General features: G+C 32.9%; 1 protein-coding gene across 8 annotated transcripts in view; it reads left to right on the top strand.

Annotated features, from left to right (window-relative positions):
* LOC114324400 (calcitonin gene-related peptide type 1 receptor-like) overlaps window positions 1–25,618 on the top strand; it is a 553,725-nt gene that overhangs the window by 514,183 nt on the left and 13,924 nt on the right. For 6 of the 8 annotated variants that reach the window (XM_050649000.1, XM_050649001.1, XM_050648998.1 and 3 more), the window contains 2 exons: window positions 7,651–7,692; window positions 9,335–9,427. In XM_050649000.1, coding sequence (XP_050504957.1) covers window positions 7,651–7,692; window positions 9,335–9,427 — 135 coding nt within the window. The remainder of the gene's footprint in view (window positions 1–7,650; window positions 7,693–9,334; window positions 9,428–25,618) is intronic. The other 2 variants (XM_050649003.1, XM_050648999.1) reach the window with 1 other exon arrangement.

Here is a 25,618-nt window from a genome sequence, read left to right as displayed (position 1 = left end):
CAATAGGTGCTCTACCAATACGATGTCGTTTATTTCCTTTAAGTCATTCTCAGTGGTAGCGGTTTTCGGTGCACCTGGAAGTGACATCAAAAACTGAGGTGCGACCACGACGAAAGTCGTTTAACCATTTTTCAACGATTTTCATCGAAGGAAAAGAGTCACTATTTACAGCATTCAAGCGCTTTTTGATTTCGCTGCGGGATTTCCCTTATAAAAACAAGAGTCGAATCACCGACTGATATTGCTCTTTTTCATTTTTCTGAAATCCCCAAAAACGCCCAATTACACACGCGGTCAAAACAAAACTACGAGTGCGATTTAGCTGATATTTTGACACGGGCCGTCTACAAGAATGTATTACTCGATGGTAGATTTCTCTTGCGAAAGTGGTGCCATCGAGTAAAGAGGCTAAGTACTTATCGGAACACCCACGTATACAGTGCTATTTTTGAAGTTGATATCTATTTTCATTAAAAATATTTGACATTTTGAAAAAACGGTTGCACTTCTGAAAACGTTTGACATTTTGAAAAAACCCCTCTACATCAAATTTTGCACTTGTGCTAAATGGAAAAAAGCGCAGATGGAAAACTTTAAAAAATTACCTTCCTCAAGGAAACGTTCTGTCGCCGTCTCTATTCAACATCTACACCAAAAACTAGTCAGTAAATACCCAAACTAATAGTTTTGTTTATCGCGGTAACTAGGAAAAAAGTTGTGTGTGTGTGTGAGAGAGATCCTGGCATCAGACAAAATCTATTTGCCACAAAACATGTAAATTCTTAATTACATTAAATGATTTCATATTGTCTATTTCTAAACTATACCGCTATTTTTGAATTTCTGATAAAATTAATGATGGAATCTAGTACCGCTTTATCTGGGGAAGAAAGGAGAGCTGTAATATTTAGTGGCAATGGACACTCGTGATGAATTAGTTCTTGATACAGAACTGAAGAAGATTGAGAGTTCAGAGAACATTCTAGAAATATATGATTTAGATCACCAATGGATACATTGTCACAACTACAGACAGGAGAGTTAAGTATTCCAATTTTATATAAGTGAGATGGAAAGCGAGCATGATTCAATTTTAAACGAGTCAATACTGACATTTGTGCTCTATTATAATTAAAGGTGAAATGAGGAATGTCTTTTGGAAGTGTAGGGTGAATTTTGAAATAAGGGTTTGTAGATTTATTTGCAATTCTTTTGTAATCAGTTTCCCATTTCCTTCTGATATTAGGTTGGAGAGCATTATTCAAATCTTTTAAATTAAATACTTTGTCCATATGGTATCAACTGTGACTACTTTTTGCGGCTATATCCGCAATTTCATTACCTTCGACTCCGCAATGTCCTTTCGTCCAAATAAACGAAACAGTTACATTATTTTGTTTAAGATCCATAATTAATTTTTTAATGTTCAAAATTAAGGCATTTCGGAATTGGTTTATTGGGTGACCGCTAATAGCTTGTAATGCTGATTTTGAGTCTGAAATTATTGCCACATTCGTGCATGTTTGAGTTGCACACCATTTTAGTGCCTTTTCAATAGCAAAGGACTCGGCGGTAAAAATGGAACAATAATTTGAGATTCTGTACTTTTCAATATGATTTATGTTTGAAACAAAAAATGCCGAACCTGTGTTTAGCTCCGTTTTTGACCCATCTGTATATATTTTAGTTAAGTTCGACCCGAGACCATTTACAATGGATTTTATCATGGCTTGGTTTAAGATATTACAATCTGAATACCGAGGGAATATGGTGATAGGTTTGTCAATTATAGAATCGAAACTGTGTGCATACAATGGTATTTTATTAAGTTTAACAATATCATTTTGAAATAAGTTTGTATCAATAAATGCATCTGACAAAGGAGGAGAGTTTTTCTTTTTCCAATAATGATTTGTCAAATTCTCAATTACAAGAAAGTTAATTTTTGCGATCAAATCACTGTTGTAACATCTATATTTTAATAGACTTTTATTTGCTAAAAACTGTCTTCGAAAACTAAGAGGAAGTTCTTGAGACTCTGCCAGAATGGCATGATTTGGTGAAGATGCCATTGCTCCCAAACATATTTTCAGAGCTCTATATTGTATTCGATCAAGGGTAAGTTGGTTCGTATTGGAGGTAGAACCATAGAGAGTACACCCATAATCCAAAATCGAGCGAATATAAGACTTGTAGAACATTAAGGAAATTTGTTGATCCGCGCCCCAGCTCTGTTTGGAGAGGAAGCGCAGAAGATTAATTCCCTTTTCACATCTTTGTTTGACATACTTAATGTGACTGGTCCATAGAAGTTTACTATCTATAATTATACCTAAATATTTATATTCTTTTACGATAGGAATAGTGTATTTACCTATAGAGAAATTATCGACTAACTGATATCTGTGCCTTGTGAAACACATCACAGCTGTCTTTTCTGGTGAAACACTAAAACCCATATCGTCGAACCAGTTTTGTAACCTGTCAAAAGTACGTCTTAAGTCTATCATGCAGCGATCGTAGGTATTATGGGTGACATAAATGCATAAATCGTCCGCGTATTGAATAATTTGTATGCCATCGCTCATCAAATCATGCAAGTCTGCAGTGTATAAGTTAAACAAAAGGGGACTTAAAATAGAGCCTTGCGGAAGCCCGTTGTAAAGTACTCTTGGACCATGTAAAACGTTATGACTATCTCGCAAAAATACTTTTCTATTAGAAAACAAATTTAAAATATTTATAGAGACTCTTTTATTGATGCCAAACGTTACCATTTTTGAATATAATATTTCCAAATCTACCACATCATAAGCCCCTTTAAGGTCCACAAAAAGACACAACATGTAATTATTTTTTGATAGACACAATTGAGCATCTGTAACTAAATGGGAGATTGCATCAATTGTGCCTATACCTCTACGAAATCCATACTGATTTTTTGGTAAAATTGATCTGTTTTCGACAAAATGTTCGAGTCTAAATTTTATAAGCCTTTCGAAAGTTTTTGTAATACACGATAACAATGAAATAGATCGGTAGGACGAAGGTAAGTCAGGTGGTTTCTTAGGTTTCGCTAGAAGACACACAATTATATTTTTAAGACTATCTGAATACTTTTGTTTCAACCACCAATCATTAAAAATTTCTAAGAGAAGAAGTTTACCACTTTCAGGCAATTTATTTATTATCGTATAAGTAAACCCGTCAAGTCCAGGTGCAGTATTTTTTGATTTTTTTAAGGCTAATTCTAATTCCGAAAAGCTAAAATTTTTTGAGAAGGTGTCTGAGTCTTGATGGAAGTGAAATTGATTAATGTTGTCGTTAAAAATTGGACCTGCAGCAGATGAAGGAGCCAATGTATCAAGAACTTTTTGAATAAGGCTTTCGTCTAATTGTGGTTTTCTTTTTTGATGGTGTTTATTGCAAATAGATCTTACAGTGTTCCATATCTCAGTCAGAGGAGTGTTTTTATTTAATTTATTCAAAAACATTTTCCAACTGTTTTTTTGTTTAAGTTTGAACGTACGTTTGACATTAGCAGAAATGTCTTGATATTGTAGATAATTGATAAAATTACCTTGTTTTTTAAACTCGCTGAGAGCTTCTTTTCGTTTTTTAACAATCGCAGAACATTCCTCATCCCACCAATAAGGTCTTGGTACAGAAGGTGTGAAAGGTTTCTTAATAGGCATAGATTTCGATGCTGCGACCGTGATTGCATTGAGGAAAAATTCGATTTTGTCTACCGAAGTTGAATTCCTATCTAAATTATTGAGCTTACTAATTTCTAATTCAAAAATATTTCCAAAAACAGACCAGTCAGCACGAGAGTCATTCCATTTTGTTGATGGGTTGATGACAAAGGAGGAGGGATTGATTTGAATTTCTATATTGATTGGGTAGTGATCTGAACCTAATGAATCTGAATCTACTGACCAAGCTATACGGTCGGCTAAAAGGGGAGATGTTAGAGTTAAGTCAACGGCTGAATGATTACTAGTTGGGGATATTCTTGTTGGTGTTCCGTCATTTAATGTAATTATTTCACAATAATCCATGGCCTCCACTAATATTCTACCATTTCTGTCGTCTGCAATTGGCCCCCACATACCGTGGTGAGCATTAAAATCTCCCAGAAAAATAGTTTTTGCAATATTAAACTGAAGGAATAGGTTGATCCAGTCATTTATTTCTATTCTAACATCTGATGATCTATAGATTGATACTAATGAGAGATTAATTTTGTTCAAAAAAACTGCGCATGCTTCTATACTGTCATCGAAATTATTATTAATTTCGGATTCTTGGTAATCTATTCCCTGTCTGATGAAAATACCTACGCCACCGTAACCATCTTCACGACATTTATTGATAAAGTTATATCCGTTAAGTCTAAAATGATGACCGGATGTGAGCCATATTTCTGATAGAACTATTATATCTGTATGGTAGTTGTTAATATGATGCATAAGACTGCCTTTGTTACTATAAATGGATCTACAATTCCATTGTAATATAGTTAGTTTTTCTGTAATATTTTTAGTAGCCATTTTCACTATCTGTGAGAATGGATTCTAAATTATCTTCATTATTATCGAATATTGTAATGATATTGTCCCTGATTTTATTTAATTCAAATTTTCCTTGATTATTAATTATATTTGTAATTAATGAATATATCTGTGAGATAAGTTTATCTCGACAAAACATGAAATTATTCTGTTGTGGAGCGGGTGTATATGGAGGAAGAGAAATTTGTCTTTTTTGATGGGAATTTTCTAAATCTGAATTACTAGTGCTTGGAATCTGAGAAGAAGTGTCAGTTCTTCGCCTTTTAATTGTTTTTGATTCTAATGCGGTTGAATTTGATTTTGGTTTATTTAAAGGAGCATAATAAATTGTTTTGTTTGCTGGTGCTAAATCGGGAAAATTTTCAAGATTATTTAATATATCAAACCTATTGTTGGTATTAATTTTGGCATAAGCTGGATTGTTAATCGATAATTCGGCATCCTTAAAACTTTTATTTTCGAAAGCCATTACTTTTTTTATGTCGTGTTGTTTTTTGTACATTGGGCAATCTCTTGAAATTGAAGGATGATCAGAAGATTTACAGTGAACGCACATTTGCAACTCGGAATTACATTCAGCGGAAGAATGCTCATTTGCACATCGAGAACAACGAGATTTGCCTTTACATTGAACGATATTGTGTCCGTAACGTAAACATTTTCCACATTGGACAACTGGATGGATGTATGGTTCTACAGGGAAATTAACCATATTTATATTAATAAAGGACGGAATTTTATTACCTTTAAAATTTATTACTACCAATTGTCTATTGACAAATTCTTCTTGTTTGGTTTCAGGGTTTATAATTTTTCGTTTCATTCTTCGCACTTCCGCCACTGGAACTATAGAATTAATTGCTTTTTTCAAGTATTCTTCAGTAAAAAAGGTATCAACGCCACGTATTATGCCTCGTTTATGCGTGAAAAATTTTGGAATATAAGCAATCAACTTATTTTTTGTTAGTATTTCGTGATTAATTAAAAAATTAGCGATTTTGTATGTTCTAAAAATTACCTTAACACGTTTTAAACCTACAGAATGAATATCAATAACATCATTTCTAAATTCAATTACTTGTTGTAAATAAAAGCCAATTCTGATAGGAAAAAGACGACCAAGATTCTTATCGGTATGTTCCAAAAATACCTGATACGGACCTGCATCCGTTGGTTGATATTTATTATCAAAGTCATATTTTTCGAAACCTGAGGATACTGTATCCATTGAAGAAACATTAATTTTATTATCATTATTAATTATTTGAATATTAGTATTTAAATTAACCGAGGGCGGACCAGGACCGCCCCCGTTACCTGACATTTTCTGTACAGCAAATCTGTCTTCAAAACTCTAGTTTTCCGCAAAGTACCACAAAACAGAAACTATTGATAAAACTCTGCACGTGGAAACAAGGCCGGAATGTACCAAAAAACTGCCAAAATTAATAATTCTTTGGGACGAACTCCAAAAAACGAACACGACTTTGACAGTTGAGGAAAAAAGTTAAAATACATGTTGAACTATAAAACCGTCTAATTTCTTTGTTTCTAAAGATATCAGGGACATACAAAAAACAAAATCTTCACAAAACATAAGAATATATAAGAATACGTCTCGTCCTCTCTACAGGGTGTCTGAAACTTAACCCGGGAGCAGTCGCGCCGTGAGAAAAAATGTCACATTTTATCCTTTTCCGTGATAACTTAATGAAAAATTTTTTAACATTGCTTTCCACTCGTAAGTGCCTCAAGGAAGATCGTAGTAATGCGTAGAAATTATTTTTTAATTTTTGTTTTAATTTTTGGTTTTATTATTATTTTTTTTTTTTTTTTCGTTGAATTTATGGCTTTCGTGAGAACTAGTTACCTTTAAAATTATTAGAAATAGATATTTTTAACATAACAAGTAAATAAAAATATTATAAAATAGAAATTTGATTTAAATTCGTATTTAAATCTATATTGTGGGATATTTTATCCGCGCGCGACTACTTACGTTACAGAAGTGAGCGCGACTGCTCCCGGGTTAACATAAGAAAAACATTTCTTTTCTTTCACCCGGTATAAGTACAAAAAAGAAGTTTGAGTACACCTTTGCACATCTATGTACTGACATCTATGTATGACCCCGTTAATCTGTTCACGAAAAAATCAACTATGAAAATAAGCCTAACTCATGCCTAACTCATAACTCATAAAATCACTAATTTTGCCTCGCAGTTTATTTTATGAAGAATATTCGTGGACATTCTGTATCATTCTAATTCTTCACCAACTTGATATTCAGAACATAACTGCGGTATAGATAGAATAAACAGGCTCAACCGGCCGATTGTTTACCTGTAATTTAGTTCAAGCCCGATAGTGGGACGACAAACAGTGATCTCAAGTAAATGAAGACATTTTTTCTACTTTTGACGTAAACTAAAATAAAAGCGGTGGAATAAACAATGAGAGTTGAAAATGTATTCTTTTATAATAATTTGATTTAAATTACTTGGTTGTTAATTATGTAAATAAAAATCACCAGTTATCGAAACCGAGAATATACAGTATTGCATGATAAACATAAGAAAACAAAGAAAATCCGACACCAACACACCAAAAAATTCCTAGTTGGTAAAAGGAGTTTAGAGAAGAAGAGAAACAAAAATGATTTCACTAACTCAAAAAGGTTTTTGCTGACGCTTTATTAAGAGTCATAGTTTTCGCTGACAAACATACTCCTTAACTAATTAGAGATCTGAAATTTTCAGAATAGCTCAGAACTCAATGATAATGCAATATTCAACAGCTTTTACATGGATGCATTGAGTTTTATTTAGAATTTTAAGCCTTTTTAAATTTATATGGTAAAATTAGTTCTCACTTTCCTCAAAAGATGGCGTTACTAATTTTTTCAGTAAATGGTTTCCTCAATAGATGGCGTTACTCTCTATGACATGTAAAATTTTTTATTCGTTTATAGCTGCTACTGAATATTAAAAAAAAACGTGCTATTATAAAAATTTCTTTTTTATGAAAGTGTAATTATTTATTATTATGATTATTAATTATTACTCTTTTGTTTTAGGGTCTGTGTGTGGCTATTCTGTTCTGCTTTTGCAATGGCGAGGTAGGTTTAAATTTTAGTTTTACCCTTTTTCCATCACCCTTGTTTATTTTTAAGTAAGTTTTGCCTAATATGTATTAAAAATTTTTCATAGATAAAGTAAGAGTATCTTTTATAAGAAAGTGATGATGACTAGAAAAAGAAAATTCACAATAAAACGAGAAGCAAGTCTATAGAGTTCATGGACATTAATAAAACCCTCATAAAAATATAGAAACACAAAAGGCATAAACAAAACCACTCAGAAAAATACCAATCAGAATTTAGTGAAAAGATAGAGTAAGAAATGACATATTTAACCGCTTAAGCATTTCGAACGAGACCCTCTCGCGCATTAACTGTGTTCCGATTTGCGCTATCCCGAATACCTATCTCCACTATAAAAAATATTAATCGTTTATATTTTTATCTGGAGCGACAACTTCTCGTCCTTTATTTCATAGAACAACGAAGATACGATATATATTGCTAGTACTTCTAGTCGGAACTAAACTCAGAGCTGAGCATGTTGAATCGGTTTCAGAATGTTCAATATTAAACTTCTCTCCGCTATCGCTTTCGCTTTCCATCAAAAGAATTGAAGAAAAAAAACAGAAAAAATAAATGAAAATTGTTGAATATTGAACTTGATGTATAAATATAAAGTAAAAATTACTTACTTGACGATCAAAAACAATAAATAAAAAATATTAGCAAAATAATACACTCAAAATATGCAAGTGAAAAACGCTGCATAAAACCGTGAATGCAAAGAACAAGCACGTCTGATCGTGTTTGCTTATGTTTATTTTGTTATATACGCATGCCCCTGGAGCATGCTCTAAATTCGAATGAACAATATGTATGTATACACTAAAAACTGCGATTTGGTGAATGCGTCCATAAGAAATAACATGGGCGCCTCCACCCAAAACTAAGATCCATTCTGTTCGTTTTTAACGCTTTTTGTGGTGTTGGCTCGTCGGATCGAGATGTAATGGGGCTCGTTGGAAAGCGAAATAGATGGTGAATACAAAGACATAAAAATTAAACATGGCGGCATTGACAAAATGGCATTACATCATATCTTTGTTATTATTGATCCGATTATTACGTTTGAGGCGTTACATGAAAGGGGAAGGGATGTCGAGGCTAACAAGAGAAAAATCCAAACACAATGGTATTGTCAAAAGAGCACTATATCATATATTCGTTGTTATTGATATGATTTTAACGTTCGAGACGTTAAATGAAAGAGGAGGGGATATCGAATGTGTTAAGATAAAAACAAACACATCGACATTACCAAAAGTGCAATATATCGTATCTTCGTTGCTACTTGTCCGATTTTAACGTAAGAGACGTCGAATGGAAGGGGATTGGACGCCCAGGTATCGTTCCAGATAAAAATATAAATATAAGATTTATCACACAAAGTTAAATTTTTAATTTGAACTACACAGTCCACAGACCAATTTGAAAGAAGATGTGACTGAAGCCTGTAAGAATTGATCTGGGAAGAATGGAAAAAATGGACCCATGCACAAACAAGTTTATTTTTTTTTAACAAAAAGACCTTATCAAATGGTTATATCACACATAAACAAATTCTATACTGTCTTGTTTGTAATAAGTATTCAATTTAATATAAATTTCATGTTGACAGGTCCAAGCACAAATCAAAAGGAAGTGGAGTAACGTGCAAACATTTAGACCAAGAGCAAATTCTTGCAGCGCTACTACAATGTCGGTACGTAAGGTACTATTCATCCGATTTACTAATATTACTAACTTTCAATAAATTAGCCTTTAAGCAGCTTTGTAGAATTATTTTATTAATATTCATACGACTGACAACCGAGTGGGAGTCGTACATATTTATAAAACACCATCTGTTGCACTTATCCAGGTCACTGCAAACCCAGTTTCGGCTGTCAGAAGGATTAAAAGAGACCACAAGTTAGTGACTAATCCAGAGGTTCCCAACCAGTGTGCCGCGGCACACTGGTGTGCCCTGAAGTCCCTGTAGGTGTGCCGCGAAATTCACATAACAATACTTCTTTAAAGTTCCCTCTCCTATCGGAGGTTGGATATCATAATGGCTATGGTCACTTTGTTTGCTGCTGCTCTGAACAGTTGTAATGAGCTACAGTTAAACCATTCTCTAAGGTTCCTCAGCCCGGAGATGCGTCTTCTTCCTATGCTTCTTCTTCCTTGGATCCTTCCTTGCATAATAATTCTCAGCAAATCGTATTTTTCTCCTCTGGTAATGTGACCCAAATATTCCAGTTTTCTAGTTTCCTTCATAATTTCTAACTCCTTATTTAGACGTCGTAGCACTTCAACATTGGTAATCCTTTGAACCCACTGAATTTTCAATATTCTTCTGTAACACCACATTTCGAACGCTTCTATTCTTCTTATGTGTTGTCTCTTCAATGTCCAAGCTTCCATTCCGTATAGCAATACAGAAAATATGTAGCATCTTAGAGCCCTCAATCTGAGAGGCAACTGAAAGTCTTTGTTTGTAAGCAGTGTCTTCATTTTTATTAAGGCTTGCCTTGCAGTTTCAATTCGGACTTTAATTTCTTTGCTTTGGTCATTTTTGTCATCGACCCAGGTTCCCAGATATTTGTATGTCTTTACTTTTTCTATTTGGGTTTGCTCTATCATTAACCTTTCATTTTCATGTTCTGTTTTTGAGACGATCATAAATTTAGTTTTTTTCTTGTTTATTTTTAGTCCGTATCGAATGCAATAATCGTTAATTCTATTTAGCAATTCTTGTAGCGATTCCAGGGTGTCTGCCATTATAATGGTGTCATCAGCGAATCTTATGTTATTTACTATTCTTCCATTTATAGAGATTCCATCACTTAGCTCCGCTATCGCTTCCTGAAATATGGCTTCACTGTATAGGTTAAACAGTAGCGGCGACAGAACACAACCCTGTCTTACCCCTCTCTTTATATCAATATTCTCGGATTCTTGTTGTGCTATCTTTATATTGACCTTTTGATTCCAATACAGATTTATGATAATTAGTAAATCTCGTCTGTCTATATCTCTGTTTTTCAATAATTCTATTAGTTTTTCATGTCGGACCCTGTCGAACGCTTTTTCGAAGTCGATGAAACAGGACTAAATATCCAAGTTCATATCTAAGCATCTTTGAGAGAGGACATTAAACGCAAACAATGTCTCTCTTGTTCCAAGTCCTTTGCGGAACCCAAATTGGGTATCATCCATATCATATTCTAGCTTTCTGTATAATCTCCCATGAATCACCTTACAACATACACCTTACACATAACAATACATTATGATTATACTCATTATAGAGATTATTTACCCAAGTGTGCCGTGGCTGAACTAGTTTTAAAGTTAGTGTGCCTCAGGCTAAAAAAGGTTGGGAACCGCTGGACTAATCTATTTACTTTCCCTTATAAAATACACAAGGAGGTTACCGTAATCTAGAGATTTTGTGAGAATTTATGCCCTCTTAAACAATTTCCTCTTGTCTGTTATTTATCAGATCAAGAGTAGTAAATTTATTTAGTAGTGCCCATCTTAAACGTCTTATCATCTCCCTCGGCCCTTTTACCACCTCATTGGCTTTCAAGCAAATTACTTTATCTAAAAGTGAAAAATATCCGACATAACTTACTGGATAGCGCTCATAAAGCGAGAGAGTCGTAATATTTAATTTTATTTACCCGTTCTACCTTCATCAGATGAAATTTTACGAAAGTATAAAGCTCTTCTAGATGGTAGAAATAAAACGAAATGATAAAAAAAAAATTTTATAAGATAGAAAGATGAAGCTTTTCAATCCCAAAAGCAACATTAATAATATTGAAAATATTAAAAATATTACTAAAAGATTTTTAAATTGAAAAACTTATTGGTACATTTACCTGGTGACACCTCCAAGGCTTCTACAATTTGCAAGCCAAATGGATGCTGCAGTGAAGACAAAGGGAAGGAATTCTACACTATGCAATTCACATCCCCCGTCTGCAGCTTGGTAAAGTTCCAACGGAAAATGCACCTAGTTACTCTACGGAGTAATACGAATATAAAATAAAAAAGTATACCATTTTTATTATTCAGTTGCAATGCGAAGGCAAAACAATCTTACTTTTCAATTAGAATACGGAGTGCAATCATTCAATCATCATCATTCAATTGCCAGATGACGCTAGTCACCTACCCTATTTGTTTCAGTTGCAATGTGTGGGAAAAGCTCTCGGTGCTGGTCAGTTAGGATATGGAGAACAAGCCTGCGCTCTCTCCGATGAGATTCCAATAAGAATCGAAAATCGCGATTCAGAAAGCTGGATTTCATTCCGTATTCTAATTGAAAAGTAAGATTGTTTTGCCTTCGCATTGCAACTGAATAATGAAAATGGTATACTTTTTTATTTTATATTCGTATTACTCCGTAGAGTAACTAGGTGCATTTTCCGTTGGAACTTTACCAAGCTGCAGACGGGGGATGTGAATTGCATAGTGTAGAATTCCTTCCCTTTGTCTTCACTGCAGCATCCATTTGGCTTGCAAATTGTAGAAGCCTTGGAGGTGTCACCAGGTAAATGTACCAATAAGTTTTTCAATTTAAAAATCTTTTAGTAATATTTTTAATATTTTCAATATTATTAATGTTGCTTTTAGGATTGAAAAACTTCATCTTTCAATTGCCAGATGACGCTAGTCACCTACCCTATTTGTTTAAGTTGCAATGTCTGGGAAAAGCTCTCGGTGCTGGTCAGTTAGAATATGGAGAACAAGCCTGCGCTCTCTCCGGTGAGATTAAAATAAGAATTGAAAATCGCGATTCAGAGAGCTGGATTGCACTCCGTATTCTAATTGAAAAGTAATAGGCTATTGATTATATTCAAAATAAGATAGCTAAAACGAACTACAACGTTAACGGGGTTTTATTATTTCATATGGTCAATGGACATCTATAAATGAAAAAACCGCGGAGTGCTACCATTTAAAGGGGTGCGTTTTTAAGAAATGGGTGAATTAGTCTCTGGGCACAGGTTACATTAGGGTGAGTTCTATGCACTTTTGGTACAAACATTTCTACGTAAAAATTGTTTCTGGTTAAATTTCCTATCTAAATATCACTTTTTAAAGTCAATGATACCTTTTTTTACAAAAATATATTTAAAATAAAAAGCTCAAAGAAACCCAAAAGAAAGAAATATTGTTTTTTGTCCCATAACTTTTGTTCACGAGGATATAGGTATAGACATTGCTTCACAGAAAAAAAATACATATTTCTTCTTCAAAATGTTGTTTAGTAGAGGTAATTAAGATTAATAGTTTTCGAAATCTGATTTTTCAAAGTTCGCCAGTCACAGCACTTTTGCGCAATTTTCCTTGTTATTTCGCAAATATTGTTCTGTAACTTTTTCCTACGTAACTTTAGGTATATAAAATGGTACACGTAATAGGAACAAAAATCAATTACCTTTAAAGTGGTCTACTGCATAACGTTGTACGACTTTTTTTAAAGAAATGATGGTTTTTCAAGTTTTTATACTTTTACCGAATTTCAATAATATAATATAAAAATAAAATAATATTATTATATAATATATTATATAATATTATATTATATATAGTATATATAATATAATATTATATTACGTATTATACAGGGTGTCCCGAAAAGAATGGTCATAAATTATACCACACATTCTGGGGCCAAAAATAGTTCGGTTGAACCTAACTTACCTTAGTACAAATGTGCTCACAAAAAAAGTGCCCTTTGAAGTTACAAAAGGAAAATCGATTTTTTTCAATATATCGAAAACTCTCAAAGATTTTTTATTGAAAACGGGCATGTATCATTATTATGACAGGTCCACCTTAAAATTAAATTATAGTGAAATTTGTCCACCCCATAAAAAATTTATGGGGATTTTGTTCCCTTGAACCCCCCAAACTTTTGTGTACGTTCCAATTAATTCATTATTGTGGTACCATTAGTTGAACACAACGTTTTTAAAACTTTTTTGCCTCTTAGTATTTTTTCGATAAGCCAGTTTTTATCGAGATGCGGCTACTTTTTTACTATATTTACATAAAAAATGTATGGGGGTTTTGTTCCTTTAAACCCCCCAAATGTTTGTGTGCGTTCCAATTAAACTATCATTGTGGTACCATTAGTTAAACACAGTGTTTTTAAAACTTTTTTGTCTCTTAGTCTTTTTTTGGTAAGTCAACTTTTATCGAGATGTGGCTTCTTTTTCAAAATATACCAAAATATTTAAGTTATAAATAAATTTTCAGATTATTAACAGGTGTCTATAATCATACTTTACCATAAACAAATAGGTGGTGGATTCGACAAATATTCAAAATATCTCGATAAACACTGGCTTATCAAAAAAGTATTAAGAGGCAAAAAAGTTTTAGAAATATTGTGTTTAACTAATGGTGCCACAATAATAATTGAATTGGAACGTACATAAAAGTTTGGGGGGGTTTAAGGGAACAAAACCCCCATAAAATTTTTATGGGGTACACAAATTTCACTATAATTTTTTTTAAGATGTTGCTACGATAAGGATTCTTCATGTCCATTTTCAATAAAAAAACTCTAGGAGTTTTCGATATATTAAAAAAAATCGATTTTCATTTTGTAACTTCAAAGGGCTGTAACTTTTTTTGTGTGCACTATTGTATATAGGTAAGTGAGGTTTAATCAACCTATTTTTGACCCCAGAATCAGTGGTATAATTTATGACCAATCTTTTCGGGACACCCTGTATAATACGTAATATAAAAAAAGCTTATTTTGTTTACTTTAAAACGGTGTAATAAAAAAAATTCTAGGATTATTTTTGAATAAGATATTATTTTTCAAAATGTAATAACTTTTTTTTCTTGTATTCTTTTCTCATGATCATCTTTCAGTGCGTCAGAGTTTTTCTATTTCTTTCTAACGCATTAAATTGTATGTGACAGAAAGAAAGGCACGTGCGTGATTACAGATATTTACAATATTTATTCTAGTTATTCTAGTTGTCGATAGATGGCGCCATAATAAAAAAATATTTTTTTTAATTAGATAATAATATTACAAATATAATCTGTATAATTTATAAGACTATACAAATCAAAGAAAATACCATTTTATAAGTGCAAGAAACACATTTGATTTGTTTTTATTCCAAATTGAAAATAAAATGTGACAACTGTCAGATTTAACTAAAATGTCATGTTAGAATAAATGTCATAAATGTGTATTATCACGGACGTACCCTTTTTCCTATCATTTGTTACGCACTGAAAAATGCTCATGAAAAGGACAATACATGAATATACTATATATTGCTCAATAAGGAGGTCTTACTTTTTGTTCTTTAAAATGGTGTATCATCTATATTTAAATAATGGAAACCGAGTGATTATTTGATATTTTTTTACCTGTATTATTTAAAATTATTTCTTTTACAAAAATTACATAAACACTAGTGTTAGAAAACATCACTTTAGTTAAAATTATTTAAACGTCGACATTTAAAAAATTTTCAGAATCAAAGTCCATCTCTTCGTTAGCATTAGCTTCAATATCTTCCTCCGCCACCTCAATTATCTTAGAGGTCCCACAATTAGTACCCATGCACATGCACCCTTTGCAGAATATTGAACAACTAATTCCTATCTTCCTACAACCGCAGTTTTTTGTACATCCTTTGGTACATTTACATGCTATTTTTTCAAGCAAAGCTTGTAGTGCAGGAAGCTTTGACAGTAAATATTGGAATTAATCCATATTTTGAAGTTTGCCCAGCCGAGTCAAGTGGAGCCAAAGTATTCCTATAAAAAATAAGATTCAATCATAACACACAATCACATAAAAAAGTTATAATGAGAAATTTAAAAAATAATCCTAAAATCAAAAATCGTTACATTTTGAAAAAGCATATCTTATTCAAAAATAATCCTAGAATTTTTTATAATACACCATTTTAAAGTAAACAGAATAAGCTTTCTTTTTTATTATACAGGGTGAGTCACCTCTAACGGGATGGAAGATTACAGCGAAATGGTAAAAGATTTGAAAATTTTTTTAAATTAATAGTGTGTAAGTTGATAAAATCTACATTTTAAATTTATTTTTAAATATACAGGGTATCCCAATAAATGACGGCGCATCAAAGTTATATTTTTTCTTATGGAACACCCTATATTTTATTTGCATTTTTAATTGTCCACAAAAAATAAGGTATAGTTTCATAAGGCTTCCCTATACCTATGTACAGAGCGTTCTGAGTTATGGTGACTTTTCTTAAAATGTAAAGTTTTAAAAGAAGGCTTATTCTCAAGTTATTTAAGAAGTTATGAAAAAAATACTTTTACATCTATATAGTTGGATATTAGTTGAATTTATTTCATAAGTAATTATTACACAATTATTTACAGGGTGTTCAAAATTTACAGTTTCATTATTGGATTATTCAATGTGTCATATGATGCTTATTTTAAATGGAACACCATGTACATTAATACACCATTATACTAAACGGAGTCACCCCTTTGGAATGGTATATGGATGTCCTATACCTAGGTCTAACAGTTTTTGCGTAATTTACAATTATTTAAATTCTTAACCTGTAAATCGAGTTTAAAACAAAATATGTATCTCATTGTATGACATCGTCATTTTATGACAGTACAGTCTGGTAATTATCAAAAATATAAACATCCGTGTATGAAATTCAAATTTAATTTTTCCTAAAAATGAATAATCTACGAAAAAGTAGACATGGTACTTTGCATTGGGGAGTGTTTGCAAAATTGTATCTTACCTTCTTAAGTTTACGCTCAAAAGTATCCTGATAGAAGACATCCAAAAAAGGACGTTTTTGAGAGATTTCAATGGATTCCGTGCTACTGGTAATGTTGCATATGGAAAGTTAAATAAAAATAAACCAGTTATTTGTGATGACGTCAAGGAGCTTGATGTCCTGCTTTCTGTTACGGAAAACCCAAATACTAGTAAAGAAAAAATTTCGGGTGAATTGTAAATCAGTCAAACGACTGTTAGAATACTTAAGAGAAACCATTATTATCCGTATAAAACTCAACTACACCAGTATTAGACCAAACAGGATTATGATAAATATTTAACTTATCGTTTATGGACTTTAGACTTTATAGAATCCTGATTTTTTTAATGTATTGTATACAGACCAATATACCTACTTTTCATAATAATGGTCTAGTAAATAGACATAATTTTCATTTCATTATGATACAGTAAACAAACATTTATTTCGTACTCAAGTATATTCAAATGGGAAATAAGCCACAAGTTTACCTAAAAATGATTTTATTAACGTTTCGACGCCCAAGTCGGGTGTCGTTGTCAAAATACAAAATAATATTAAATAAACAAAAATGTTGTTGCTTAGTAAAAAATTCTTCTAATAATTTATTTAATCTGACTCATTTATATCGGCAATTCAGACACGTATTATACATTTTAAAGTAGACGACTTTAAAAATGATATTGCCAATATTGATGAGTTGCGTTCCTGGGACGACTTTACTAAAAGATAGTTCATTCGATTACATGAACTCAATCCCAACTCAAGAATAGCCGCCACAAAAAATCATAGCATGTGATCTGTCTTTAAAAAGACAACCAAATGCAACGGTGGTACTAAAATTCTAAAATACTAAAATTGGATAGTATCACGAGGTTTTTCCTGGTTTTCCCTCGTGATTTACTATAGAATCTCTAACGCGAGAATTTTAGTACCACCGTTGCATTTGGTTGTCTTTTTAAAGACAGATCACATGCTATGATTTTTTGTGGCGGCTATTCTTGAGTTGGGATTAATTTCATGTAATCGAATGAACTATCTTTTAGTAAAGTCGTCCCAGGAACGCAACTCATCAATATTGGCAATATCATTTTTAAAGTCGTCTACTTTAAAATGTATAATACGTGTCTGAATTGCCGATATAAATGAGTCAGATTAAATAAATTATTAGAAGAATTTTTTACTAAGCAACAACATTTTTGTTTATTTAATATTATTTTGTATTTTGACAACTACACCCGACTTGGGCGTCGAAACGTTAATAAAATCATTTTTAGGTAAAATTGTAACTTATTTCCCATTTGAATATACTTGATTATAAACATGCCACAAGAAAATAGCTTCAGAACAACATTATTTCGTACTGTTTAAAAATCGAGAGTGACTATAAATATTATTTTTAAAATCAATTTAGACCAGACCATACTGTCATAAGGTGACAATGTCATACAATGCCATTAATTAACTACATCTTTTGTTTTAAAATCGAATTACAGATTAAGAATTTAAATAATTGTAAATTACGCAAAAACTATGAGACCTAGATAGGACATCCATATACCATTCGAAAGAGGTAAAATTGTTTAGTATATTTATTTATTAATATACATGGTGTTCCATTTAAAATAAGAATCATATGACACATTGAATAATCTAATAATGAAACTGTAAATTTTGAACACCCTGTAAATAAATGTGTAATAATTAATCATGAAATACATTCAACCAATATCCAAATACTAAAATATAAAAGTAAATTTTTTATAATTTCTTAAATAACTTGAGAATAAGCCTTCTTTTAAAACTTTACATTTTAAGAAAAGTCAACATAACTCAGAACACTCCGTACATAGGTATAGGGACTATAGGCCTATAGGGTATAGGCCTTATAAAACTAGACCTTATTTTTTGCGGACAATTAAAAAATGCAATAAAATATAGGGTGTTCCATAAGAAAAAATATAACTTTGATACGCCGCCATTTATTGGGACACCCCGTATATTTCAAAATAATTTTAAAATGTATATTTTAGCAAATTACAAACTACTAATTTAAAAAATTTTTCAAATCTTTTACCATTTCGCTGTAATCTTCCGTCCCGTTAGTGGTGACTCACCCTGTATAATATATACCTAAATGTAGAAAAAAAAGGTTATAATGAGAAATTTAAAAAATAATCGTAAAAAATATAAAAACTCGTTAAAAGTATAAAATATTGAAAAAGATAATCTCTTTAAAAGAATTCGTACAACTTTATACAGTAGAACATTTTAAAGGTAATTGATTTCTATTGCTCCTACATGTACAAATGCATATGCCCAAAGTTACGTAGAAAAAAGTTACAGAACAATATTTGCGAAATAACAAGGAAAATTGCCCAAAATTCTTGTGAGTGGCGAACTTTGAAAAATCATATTTAGAAAACTGTAAATCCTAATGACCTCTACCAAACATCATTTTAAAGAAAAAATATGTAAGTTTTTTTTCTGTGAAGAAATGTCTATACCTATATCCCCGTGGACAAAAGTTATGGGACAAAAAACAAAATTTCTTTTTTTTTGGGTTTCTTTGTGCTTTTTCTTTTCAATATACTTTTGTAAAAAAAAGAATCTTTGACTTTAAAAAGTTATATTTACATAGTAAATTTAACCAGGAACAATTTTTATGTAGACATGTTTGTACCTAAAGTGCATAGAACTCACCCTAATGTAACCTGTGCCCAGGGACTAATTCAACTATTTCTCAAAAACGCACCCCTCTAAATGATAGCACTCCGCGGTGTTTTCATATACAGAGATTCATTGACCATATGAAATAATAAAACCCCGTTAACGTTGTAGTTCCTTTCTATAGTACATAATCAATAGCCATTTGGACCGTGCAAGTTGCGAAAAGCGACACCTATTTCTACGCTCTGCACTTTTATTCGCACTTTTAATTGTATTGACCAATTACGTTAGTCCTGGTTGCTGGATAATTGTCAAGGCCATAGCCCAAAAAAATAATAAGAAGAAAAAATAAGATTCAGGTTATGTGATGAAAACGTAAACAATTGTATGTAGTAAATAAAATTAGTTATTAAAATGCAGTACTGCAAGCAAAATACAATTAATTAAATTTACCTTTATATAATAATTGCATATCATATCAATATTGTGGAGCAATATATAATTTTTCTCTTTCAATGACAGTAGATATGAAATGTACGTCAATTTGACAATTTCAATTGACAATATGAATTATTTAAGAAAGTTGCATATTTCTCCGCTATTCGCGCACGATCGTTTCACATATCCCTTCCAAGTCCTTACACACCGCGAATAAGATTGTTTTGCCTTCGCATTGCAACTGAATAATAAAAATGGTATACATTTTTATTTTAAAATTTTTTATGTATGTATATTTCATTATGGAGAGTTTATTTTAAATAGAGGATCAAGATTAATAGGTGCAGTAGATACCAAATTATTTTAAACAATTTATGCGGAGGTGCTTAAAAAGAAGTTTCTGTTTTAATGAAATTGTCATTTTAAAAAGATGTTGTAAATAATTAGATCAGTTATGGTAGGGGAGCCCAAGCGGGGATCTTTGCAATTACTCGAGCGCGTCAGATTATCATATGGGGAGAAACCTGGTACCTTGCATATGTACCTCTACCATATATTGGCTTTTAACACAGGGGGAGCCGAAAAAAAAATCTATCCTTAAAAGTACTCGAAATTGTCAGATTAAGATAAGGTAAGTTAAGTACATGCAAAAGAGTGTATTTAAAAATCTGACGATTTGAGCTAGGCGTACGGAAATGGGTGAATCAAAAAGTTTCACAAAAAAAAGCGAATATTTCGCGAAATGAACGTCAGATCGAAAAACTAAAAACTTCGTGTTCAATATAACCCCCTACGGGGGTTGGGTGGAGGATTACTTTAAAATCTTAAATGGGAGCCCCCATTTTTTATTGCAGATTTGGATTCTTTGCATAAAAATAAGCAACTTTTATTCGAAACATTTTTTCGAATTATGGACAGATGGCGCTATAATCGGAAAAAACGATTGTTGGAAATGGAAAATAAATTAAATTAAAAAACGGGAAGTCCCCACTAAAATTGAAAATTTTACTGAACTTTTTTTGGTTTTAGGACCTAACAATCACAACCCAATAGGTCCCCAAATCGCTCTAGTGACTGCACATTTAGCATACTTTGTTCCCCTACCATTACATACAAAAACAAATTTCTACAAATTCATAAGTCAAAAGAGCCTGAAACATATTTTACTTTTAGTTCCTCAAATTCATTTTACTCTGTCTGCAGCGGTTCTGAAGAGTTCTCTTGTTTTTTTTTCACTCCATTGCTTTAAGTTTTTCAACCTGAACGTGCGTCTTTTCTCCGCTCCTCTTTTCCTTCCATTTTCCCTTGTATAACCAATCACATCAACTCATAATTTTCATTTCTTAATGTTTCCGTGTTTGTTACGTGTTGTGTACATGATATTTTCCCCACCCACAATCTTCAATAACATTACATCTCAAAGCTGGCAAGTGGTTTTTAAGTCTGCTTAATTGTCTAAGCTTCAACTACTTATAAAAGGACACTCTAAATCCTCTAAATAAAACTAAAATGATCTGGTTCTATTTTTCTATCCCTAGTTTTCCATTGCATAATACTGATTTCATTTTATTGAAAGCTGATCTGGCCATCTCAATGTGTCGTTTAATTTCAAGGCTGTGTTCATTTAGTCCACATCCCAAGGATTCAAGGAATTGTATCTGAGTACCTTCTCTAAATATTATCCTTTAACGTAGATTGTTTCGTATTCAGTTTTGTTCTTATCTAATCATGATTTTTGATTTTGGATCAACCAACATTATTCAACATATATAAGCAAATGCCACAAGAGCAATAAACCTCCACACCCAAACTAAAAAAATAAAACTAAAAAGGGGAGTTAGACAAGGAGACAACATGTCACCAAAACTATGCAATGCCGTAATGCTGCATGCATTTTAGATATTAGAATGCGAAAACAGAGGTTTGAATGTCGATGGCAGAAGGCTGAACCACCTACGATTTGCAGATGACATAGTTCTAATAACCGATGACTTAAAGTTAGCCCACGAAATGCTGCAAGAACTACAACGAATTTCCCAAAAAATAGGGTGGGAAATAGACTTTTGACCAATTTAGTACTTAGTGGACTATTGAAACTAGAAAACTGGCATATCGAAACAGTTGACAAATACATCTATCTGGGCCACGAAATACACATAGGTAGAGCCAACCAAACATGCGAATTATCTAGAAGAATAGATTTAGGATGGGTAGCTTCACAGGGTCGTAACTACGATGTTGGGGGCCCCGAGGAAAATGTGATCTGGGGGCCCCCTACCGGGAGGTCTGGGGAATTTACCCCCAGCGCAAGGGGGTCCAGAGAAATGTTTGATATTTAACCCCTTAAAAGCGCATTTTCCCTCCTATGTGATCACCACACTTTCTTCTTTCTTTTTTTCAGCATGTCCTGCAATAACTATAAAATTACAGCTTCATCTGTATCTGACATTGCGGAAGGATTATCAACGAATGCGTTCGTTCGCTACAATGTAAATGGTCTTACTTTATACCGAACGAATAACCAAGCGAACACCTACGAATTCGTTTCTTCGTTCGTGTTCACTTTGATTTAAAAGCACCTTAAGGTGCCTTAAGCTACTGCAGTGTGAGCCAAGCACACTCAGTGAAGCTGGTCAGTGTACTGGTGGGACTTATCCTAATGTGCTCATTTTATCTTATGTATACCTTTCTTTTCAATATGTGGTTCCTTTCACGTACCAAGATGTGGTCTGGGGTAAATTGATTAAGACAAAGGAGCTGTGACCTGGGGTCCCTATTCCAGTTGCATTTTAGTTTTTATTTCGCCAAAATAACTAATTTCCTCAGTCACAATTTATATGTTTACGAACAGTCTCGGGGCCCTAGCTTAGCCCAGGACCCCCTCTTCCAATGGCATTTTAGGTTTTATTACGCCGAAATAATTAATTTCTTAAGTAATAATTTAAATTTTTATGTGAAGGTCTCGGGGGCCCCAGCTTAGCTCAGGCCTCAGGGGCCTTGTTCTGTTCCAATTGCATTTTAGTCTAAAAAACTAATTTCCCCAGTGAAAAATTAAAACTATATTGCGGTCTTTTTAAAACTGTGTCATTTAAAAATATTTCGATGGGATCGGCTTTTAAAATACATATTTTTATTTTCCTCGTTAAAATATATGCATTGGGCCCCCTTGGTCGGGGGCCCCGGGGCATTGCTCCGGTTGCCCCAAAGGTAGTTCAAGGAAAACATCCCAATAAAGCTATAGAGAAAAGCATTTAACCAGTGCGTACTTCTGGTGCTTACTTATTATGGAGCTGAAACACTGACATTGACTAAAGCATCAATAAGAAAATTACAAGTAGCATAACTAAAAATGGAAAGATCCATGCTGGCCTAACTTTAAGAGACATAAGACGAAATGATGAGATACGGCGAAGAATTGGAGTAGAAGACATCAAAAAACGCATAACAAAGTTGAAGTAAAAATGGTCAGGACACATCGCAAGAGAGAGAGAAAACAGATGGACAAAGAAGATTCTAGAGTGGCTGCCAAGAGAGAGCAGACAAGCGAAATCGTGGAAGACCACCTACCAGAGGGACAGAAGACATTAAAAGAATAGCGACAAACTGGATTGCAGCTGCTACGCAGGATAGAGAAGGGTGGAAACATCTTGAGGAGGCCTATGTCCGACAGTGGACAAATTGGGCTGTGTGATGATTATGATGATGTACTATAAATATAATTTAGAATACACGATTGCTGTAATAAATGTTATGTAAAAATTGTGTGAACCATTTTAAAAAATGTAATTATCGTAACATTTATACATATATTGCCATTATTTTATTAAATTAGAACGATAATATCCCCTAAACGCATAAAACAGTCTCTGGATAAACTGAACGTAATAAAATATGTGCCTGAAAATGAAAATATGGGATAAAAATTGGCGGATAATACACCTTTTGTATACGAAACCAGGCCTTTTATTCACGGTTCGTATCCGCCATGTAAATATTGATACGTGGCGTTTATATAAGGGATGAATAGTATAATACACAGGGAGTACCTAACCACCTAGTTAATCTAAGAAGAAATCTGTATGATAAAAACTCAGCCAAAGTTAAAGTACATGGAATATATTCAAATACGTTCAAAACAAAGAAAGGAACTAAGACAGGGCTGCATACTATCACCATTATTATACTTACATATATACACCGTTCTTAGGCGTCAACGCCCTTCGGTAGGGATCTATGGGGGAGTATCACCGAGCCGCAAGCCCTTATCCCTTGCCGTACAGCTCCCTCATAGGTCGATCAGATGCCCGCATATTCCAGTCTAAGCGCCAGATTCACATTTAGAATTTTATACTGACGCGTTAGCCTTTTTGTTTTTCCGATGGCCTGGCTTGGGCTTGAACTCTCGTACCTCACGGCGAAGTGAAGTGCGGGTCAGCCGCTACTCGCACTGAGCTATCCGATCTTATACTTACATGTCTTCTGAATATATAATAAGAAAAGTACTGGACGAATGAGATGGAGAAATTACTATAGGAGGCAGAAAAATCAGTAACCTGCGATACGCAGATGACACACTTCTACTAGCCGCGAATTACGTCGAAATGATTACCATACACACAGAAGTAAGTCAGAGATATGAATTTTCATTAAACATTTAGAAAACTGGATGTATGTGGACTCGCACATACGCTACCTTCAAAAAAATTGAATCTTTCGAATTGTGGCTTTATCGTCGAATCTTGCAGAAATATTATACCGACCACGTTACTAGTCAGTACGTGGTTAAACGTACGTGGACCGTACAACGTACAACTGAAAAATGTACGTACGTGGTTCAACACAAGAACGACAAACCATTTCAGAGCAGCAGTGTGAAAGTATAGATTGCCATGATGGTCATCATCATCCCAAACGGATAGATACTGCAAAAAGGAAGATTTACTAATAGCCACTAAAAAATGGAGACGCCTATTTTTGGATGTAGGTTACCCATTATACATTCACCGTCACAAAATTCCGCCAACCAAAATTTTTGTTTAGGTTTGACAATTTATAACTTTATTATTTGTTTTCTGCTTTTCAAGATTCTTACATCAGTTTATAGATACATATTTTGCTGTTGTTTGTTATTATTTCGATAATAAAAATTTTTTGCTTAGATGGCATTATACGGGGGTGAATGGAAGCGTTGTATTTTCTCCTAATTTTAAAAAATTCTGTAGTAAAATTGGAGGGTTGATTTTGCTACATACTCTTTTTGTATTATTCTGGAGACATTCCCAGGATTTTACATTTTGAATTATCCGAATATCTCTTTTCTTGTAGGAGCTGCACAATTTTTTGTAAATAAAAACACTGATTGACTCATAAATAACTCAACGACTCAATTCACCCCCATATAATGCCATCTAAGCAGAAAATTTTTGTTACCGGAATAAAAGCAAACGACACGAAAATATGTACCTACAAACTGATGCAATAATCTTGAAAATCGGAGTACAAATAATAAAGTTATAAATTGTCAAACCCAATCAAAAATTTTGGGTGGCGGAATTTTGTGCCGGTGACTGTACATGAATTTTTAAAGTACAGACCTGCCTCGATCTACTCACAATTTTTTTAAGTAATGAATTAAAAAATGAAGTGCGTGATAAAATTACGACGAGGTTTAACGAAGGCTTTTTTGTAAATAACGCAAAGAAATAATAATTTTCCGAACTACACATCGGAATCTAGAATGCGAAAGCAATATTTGCATAAATTTCTTCGTTGGAAATGGACAAGATACGATCATTACATAGATAATGACGCACATTTACTTCATTCATTACATTTTTACGGAGCTTTAAAAATTTTATCTTATGTATTAATATATTCATATGAATTTCATCATTTATCTTATGTACTTAGTATTCGCAGTAAATAAGTGAAATATTTGGACTACAAGTAAACATATCAAAAGCTAAATTTATGGCCATCAGCAAAAATAA

This window comes from Diabrotica virgifera, chromosome 4 (assembly GCF_917563875.1).
Source record: "Diabrotica virgifera virgifera chromosome 4, PGI_DIABVI_V3a".
NCBI classification, from domain to species: Eukaryota; Metazoa; Arthropoda; class Insecta; order Coleoptera; family Chrysomelidae; genus Diabrotica; species Diabrotica virgifera.
This window is presented reverse-complemented; position numbering and strand designations above follow the sequence as displayed.